Source organism: Triturus cristatus, chromosome 7, assembly GCF_964204655.1.
Source record: "Triturus cristatus chromosome 7, aTriCri1.1, whole genome shotgun sequence".
NCBI lineage: Eukaryota > Metazoa > Chordata > Amphibia > Caudata > Salamandridae > Triturus > Triturus cristatus.
In genome coordinates this window covers 201,352,401-201,359,433 of record NC_140590.1, presented here as the reverse complement: position 1 = coordinate 201,359,433, position 7,033 = coordinate 201,352,401, and the positions used below count along the sequence as shown (strand labels likewise).

The following is a 7,033-nucleotide window of genomic DNA, read 5'->3' as shown; positions in this document are numbered from 1 at the left end:
AATGGTAATCCTCGAGCGGGCGCAGAGTCAGAGGAGCCGGATGAACGAATTCATACTCCAAACACTCCTGAGTCTGTAATGCCGCGTCAAAGATATATGTGACGTCAGGCGAAGTCAAGGAAGTTGCCCATTGTATCCACCTTGGATGCAAAGCCTTAGAATTAGGTACACTAGCTTTCGTCACCGCCTCAAGGGCAGGATATGGTGTCACCACCAGCATGCGTTTCCCTTGTGATAGCGCTCGTTCTTTCAGGATTGCCATCTGAACTGCTGTCAGTACTTTTTCAACAGCGGAAAATCACAGCTCAGCTGAAGTGTAGAGGTGTGATTTGTATGCAATGGGGACGGTGTCGCCCTCATTGAACGTTAAGTATGTGAAACTCACTGCGCCCGGTACAATTCTAATGACCAGGTTAGTGTGGTTATCACGTGTTTGTAAAAATTTAGAAGCAAGAAGATCAGCCTGCAAGTATTGCAATGCAGCTGAATGCTCCGGTAGCCAACAGGCTCTGGAAAAAGTAGGTTTTACCAATGCATAGAGCGACTTGATACGCTGGGCATAGTCAGGAATGTACGTGCGACCGAAATTCAGAAAGCCCAGCAGGGATTGCAATTTTTTCAGCGTTGTAGGAGCACGGAGGCGTGCGCATTTCTCAAGGAAGTGCCGAGCCAATCCTCGACCTTCATTGTTGCGCTCGTACCCCAAGAACAACACCGTATACTCGGCAATGTGGGACTTCGCAAACTTGAACTTGTAACCGAAGTCAGCAAACACAGTAATTATGTTATCCACGCGAGCAAGGTGTGGAAGCAACTCGTCGTCCGTTAGATAGATGTCATCGACATACGAGTATGCTTCCAGGTCTACCATCTCCAAGAGAGAGACCACTTGAGCAGCAAAGACCCCACGGCTGTTTTTATAGCCCATCGGGAGCCCTTTGAATTGTTTTTGTATGCCACCCGAGGTAAACGCCGTCCACTCATAACTGAGAGGGGCCAGGTTATGGCTGTGAAAGCCATTGGAAATGTCAAGTGTGGTTTTGAACTGTTTTCTCACGAGACTATCGACGAGAGCCAAACTGTGGGTATTTTGCACCGCGCACGTTCGGCAGTGTGAGTTTAAGTGCCGGTAATTCAAAACTAGGCGGTACGATCCGTCAGGCTTCGTCACAGTGAATAAAGGATTATTCATTGGTGACACACATGTTTCAATTACTCCCTGATATTCCAATTGTTCAAGGATAGAAGCAACGTGAGGTCGTGCCTCACGACGCATGGGATATTGGGGTTGTGGCTGGGGCGTGGACCGCAACGGAATCTCATGGTTGGGAGAAAATTTATCCCAGCCTACCTGATTACGATACAACGCAGATGCAAGCGCCTGCGCCCACTCCCCGGCCAACCTAGTAGAATGTTCCGTCGGCACTATGTGCCCAAAGGACAGGAGGATCACGTCCTCCCCTCGAGGAGCATCTAATACGAAAGCCGGGGGCCAATCAGCCTCCGCCAAAAGAATATCATAGGTCGAGGTCAGATTATCCCAAAAAAACAGTTTAATTTTGCGTTGTATGTCACCCTCAATTATAAGGACCATTTCAAACAGTCTTTCAGGGGGAGCCACGCGAGTATCAGCAGTTAAAACACTCACAAATGTATCAGTTGCTGTCGCAGCCAGATATGGACGCAGTGCTTGCCGCACTACTGTAACTTCCGCCGCGATGTCTAGCAGCGTTAGCGCCTATGTCAGGTTCCGAAGCAACTTTCTTTTTCTGAAACGGGGGCCGTTGACGTGCAGACTCGTCCTGCTTGCCTTTACCGTCAGCCTGGCGAGGTTGCTCACGACCTTGAGCACCTCTTCCTTTCCCACGGTCTCTGCCACCGGATTGTGAAGCCGATGATTCCTGTGAAGAACAAGGAGAGCGTTGTTCAGAAACCTGAAATCTATCAGGTGACTTAATACGAGAACGATCGCGCAGATCATACGTGCGGTCACTGGACGACTGGACGGGTGAGGCAGAACGAGAACCCTGTTTCAGTTGCTGTTTCCCCTGTTTCTTAGCTCTCCAACTTTGTTTTGGAAAGTTGGGCTTTTCGTCTTTCGTAGACGAACTCACCTTAGCTTGCTGCACTACATCAGGAATGATCACGGTGAGTTTCACACCCAAGGCGCTACGTCCCACCATTCTGTAGGATTTAGCGATAATTTTTGCAAATTCCCTGGGCCTGTCGTTCACATCCACAAGTTGCAGCATATTTCCTACTTGGAATTGCATGGCATCTCCTTTGAGGTTGCCCATCACCATGGAACAAATCCCATCGAAGCTGTCGACAAGCCTCATTCCCAATTCAATAGCAGCCTCCGCACTGTGATTCTCTTGAACTTTCTTGATGACGGAGGGTAGTACAGACATAGACGGAGTGCCATAGCACTTCGAATAGGTCGCAGCAAAGACCATGCCCCAATTGTCACAATCGACAATATCCGGGACCAGGTCCTTCGGCAAAGTAATGGTGAGTATTCTGTGTTTTTCCACAGGAGCGGTGTTCGGAAAAACCGCCTCCAGTTGGTCAAATTTTTCAGCAAGCCAGTAGGGAAATTCATCCCTACTTTGGGGACGCTTGCCCACAACCAAATTAACCATAACAGGACTAATAACCACCGCGTGGTGGTCAGTCGCGTGTCCCGCAACGACAGGTGCCCCCGCCTGCACGTTGCGTGAAACGTACTGCACTAAAGCCCTATGGACAGTAATCAGGGCTGTGTGTAGTACCCGCAACTCAGCCACCGCCATGTAGCGAGGATGAGGCGTAAAACCGGCCAGCACCGGCCATGTGGCCCCTGCAATAGACAACGGGCCCATTCTAGTCAGTGCAACCGCATGGGGAAGGGCGCCTTTAAACCAAATTGTATGCTGCCAGGCAGAAATTAGAATTTCTTGTGTCCTATACGGGGTATAGACCGGAGGTAGCTGTGTGGGAGTAAAGGAATGAAACGTATCATCGTCTGCATCCACCGCCGGAAACGTCACCCATGAGTAAAACAACTCATACGGGTATGACGCATCAGCGCTCACCACAAAAATAACAGCCATCCCATCATCTGGCACCCCATATGTCGTCAAATAATGGCGCAGAGGTGCACGACTATGCGCGGCTATATCAACCGCCATCAGGACACACTAAAGCGTATCAACGAAACCAAGTGTAGCACTGGGGTTCAGTAAAAATAACCTTTGTAATGATCAAGCTTGAAGGAACCTGTTAGTCGAAACCCAGGTAGGTTAAACCGTCACTCCCGTCAACCAGAAACCAGAGTGAGGGTGCTGTGGACTAATATAAGCACTACTAAGGCGTTTCAAATCAATAGACCAAACGTTAGGTGCGCCATGTTGCAGGGATTCTGCTTATGCACAGAACTATGTGCAGGAACCCAGGACCTCAGAGAATTGTGGTGTACCAAAAACACCCCTCAGAACCCAGAACCCCTTATCCGACTAGCTTAGTGTCCCATTCGTTATCCGAGATCTAGCTAGGCGGTCCCAATATATAGACAACCCAGAACAAGCGATATAGACTATTCTCAGGAATGGTGGGAATCAGAAATACCTTTTCGTTATTATTCTCATATCAGTCCACAACAGAATAAACAGAGACACGGTTAAAGTTTAAAGAGTTTTAATTTATAAACCTCGTGTCCTAAGATGCAGTATTTTGGCTAACCTAAGCAGACAAATGGTTAAGATCAGAACCATCAGCATTGTTACAATACCATAGAAAATGAAAGGAGCAATCATAATAAAATGACAGTGGAAATAAGCCACCTTCCTTTCGCTAGCAAACTAATAGTATTATTATTAGACTAATAGAAGGTCTCTAGGCTTAAATGGGGAACCCCATACCGTATAGATCAGCTTAGTGGAATCACATCACAGGATCAGCTAGGCTCTCTCCTGGGAACACTCTTCTGCTGAATGAACCTAAAACATGCTGCACTTCAATATTAAAAGCACTCGTCTTTCAGGTATCTGCAGCTGCGTGCATGTTATGGCTAAGAAGTTGGCCGATCAACCTGCACTCAACAACATGCACCGTCTAGTGACCCAGACTGTTTCTTTACACAATGTACAGACCAAGGTCGCTACTCACTGTTAAGCATGTTAACAACAGACAGTTCTCATGTGAAGCAAAGTCGAGTAAGCATTTCTCAAATAATAACATGCAAAAACAGTGTCGCGTGCAAAAGCACCAAAAGCGGCAAGATGGCTTTCTAACATCTAACGCGGTTGTGCTAACTTAGCATTGTACATATGGAGATAGGTATCATCAATACAGGTTATCACTGCAGCATACCTGCGGTTTCACAGTTACCACACCAGATTGCTGCTAAACCCAAGACCTGTGCATAATCAAGCTGTGCAATTAATCTAGGTGTGACGAAACAGGATGCCATACAAGCTGCACCGGTAGCACAATAATTTGGGTTTGCACAAGTATATGCCTTCCAAAAATACCCACACACACATTCTTAAAATACAAAAAATACATTTCAGTGAAAGAGATATATAAGATTTTTATTTATATTTTGCAATACAAATCTCCCATATATGATAAAAAAATATGATTGAAATATTCATCCATTTATTAGCCTGACTTGCAAGCCAACACACAGCAGTAATTGTTAGAGATCTCTAGCTCGGTTTCTGCAGGGGGCGATCCCATGATCCCCAAAATCCTGCAAAAGAAAATGGACAGAGTAAATTAGATACATAGTTTAGCACAGATAGCATGTTGGCATTCATTCATTAGACTTGCACCTCTCTATCTTTTCACTCTGGCCTTCAGTGCTCTCGATTGCCGCGGAATCTTACTAAAATAAAATTCAAGTCTAATTTGATAGAAGAGCCCTTTTGTCTTCCGATTTGTTTAGGGTGTTACATTTCATCAGCCTAGTTTGCTTTTCCCAATAAAAGTAAAGCTTAGAACTGCTCGACATGTCTGCTTTTTGTACCCGCTCATGCACAAGCAACCACGGTTCTCAATTAGGAAAAATGGAACTCCAGAACCAGAAAATTACACTATTTGTTGCACCTTGTGATGGTGTGGTATGGCTTATAAAGATTTAGTCACACGAAAAACTTTTTGAATCAAATCAGAAGTTTAAGAATAATGAGATTCGAATTTGTGATTATACTAAATGCTCTGAGCCAAATTTACATGGCTCAGCTCTGTGGGTCGACCCTGAATCCCCTTCAGGAGAGAGGGAAGGTCATGCTGCCCTCAAAGTGACAATAAAGGGGATGCCCCCTTACCGTTTCCCACCATCCCTAATGGAGAGCATATACGGCCCTATACACTCAGGGAATCATACATCTGTATTTACTAATTGCGTGCATGGGGACTGACTTACATTTCCACCTACTCAAAAACATTCCAGGTGGTAGGTAGCCTCTGAAGCTGCAGCAGACACAGACCTCCAGGTGTACTAATGAGAGTGTCATGTGAAATGACTCTTGGGTGGGCTACTATTCCCTCACCTCAGAACCATGGGCAGTACAGTGGAGTAAATATGAAAGTGTGAATCAGTTCTTCAGACCCAATTGTATTGGTGAGCATGCTGAGTGAGCATTAGGTTAGTTTAGAAGAAAAGCAAATATCTTGCAATAAGCTGTAAATATTTAGCAACACTTTTGGAATGTTTCAATTGTCTGGCTTCGGTAGAAAGTTCAGTACTATAAATACAGTTTGATTTTGTCCTGGGGTCTTAGTGAGTAGCGTTCGAAGTAGTGTGAGTCCTACAGTGAAAGCAGGATACACCCATTTTCCACACTGTAGCCCAGGAGGACAAGCCCCATCGATTAAACGTTGGTACCCCAGGATAAAATCAGTTACAAACTATTTAGAGCCAGAGAACCAGGTTAGCAGAGCTGCTCTAGAGGCAGAGAACCAGGTCAGTAGAGCTGATTTAGAGGGAGAGAACCAGGTCAGCATAGCTGATTTAGAGCCATAGAACCAGGTCAGCAGAGCTGCTCTAGAGACAGAGAACCAGGTCAGCAGAGCTGCTTTAGAGCCATAGAACCAGGTCAGCAGAGCTGCTGTAGAGCCAGAGAAACCAGGTCAGCAGAGCTGCTTTAGAGCAGGAGAACCAGGTCAGCAGAGCTGCTTTAGAGCCAGAGAACCAGGTCAGCGGAGCTGCTGTAGAGCCAAAGAACCAAGTCAGCAGGGCTGCTTTAGAGCCATAGAACCAGGTCAGCAGAGCAGCTTTAGAGCCAGAGACCAGGTCAGCAGAGTTGCTCTAGAGGGAGAGAACCAGGTCAGCAGAGCTGCTTTAAAGGGAGAGAACCAGGTCAGCAGAGCTGCTCTAGCTGACACTGACTGACTGACACTGACTGATTGACACTGACTGACGCAGACTGACACTGACTGACTACTCTCTACTACTCTACAACTCACTCTCTACTACTTTCTACTACTCTCTCTCTACTACTCACACTCTACTACTCACTCTCTACTACTCACTCTCTACTACTCTCTACTACTAACTCTCTACTACTCTCTACTACTTACTCACTACTACTCACTCTCTACTACTCACTCTCTACTACTCACTCTCTACTAGTATCCACTACTCTCAACTATTCACTCTCTACTACTCACTCGCTACTACTCTCTACTACTCTCTCTCTACTACTCACTCTCTACTACTCACTCGCTACTACTCTCTACCACTCACTCTCTACTACTTACTCTCTACTACACTCTACTACTATCTACTTCTACTCTCTACTACTCACTCTGTACTACTCACTCTCTACTACTCTCTACTACTCACTCTACTACTCTCTACTACTCACTCTCTAGGACTCACTCTCTACTACTCTCTTTCTACTACTCACTCTCTACTACTCACTCTACTACTCACTCTCTACTACTCACTCTACTACTCACTCTCTACTACTCACTCTCTACTACTCGCTCTCTACAACTCACTCTCCACTACCCACTCTCTACTACTTGCTCTCTACTACTCTCTACT

At 46.0% G+C, this 7,033-nt stretch overlaps 1 protein-coding gene across 2 annotated transcripts in view; it reads right to left on the bottom strand.

Annotated features, from left to right (window-relative positions):
- Positions 1 to 4,552: 4,552 nt before the first annotated feature.
- Positions 4,553 to 7,033, bottom strand: part of LOC146809213 (uncharacterized) — a 216,436-nt gene continuing 213,955 nt past the window's right edge. For both annotated transcript variants that reach the window (XM_085616032.1, XM_085616035.1), the window contains exon 7: positions 4,553 to 4,732. In XM_085616032.1, coding sequence (XP_085472158.1) covers positions 4,642 to 4,732 — 91 coding nt within the window. In that variant the 3' untranslated portion in view covers positions 4,553 to 4,641. The remainder of the gene's footprint in view (positions 4,733 to 7,033) is intronic.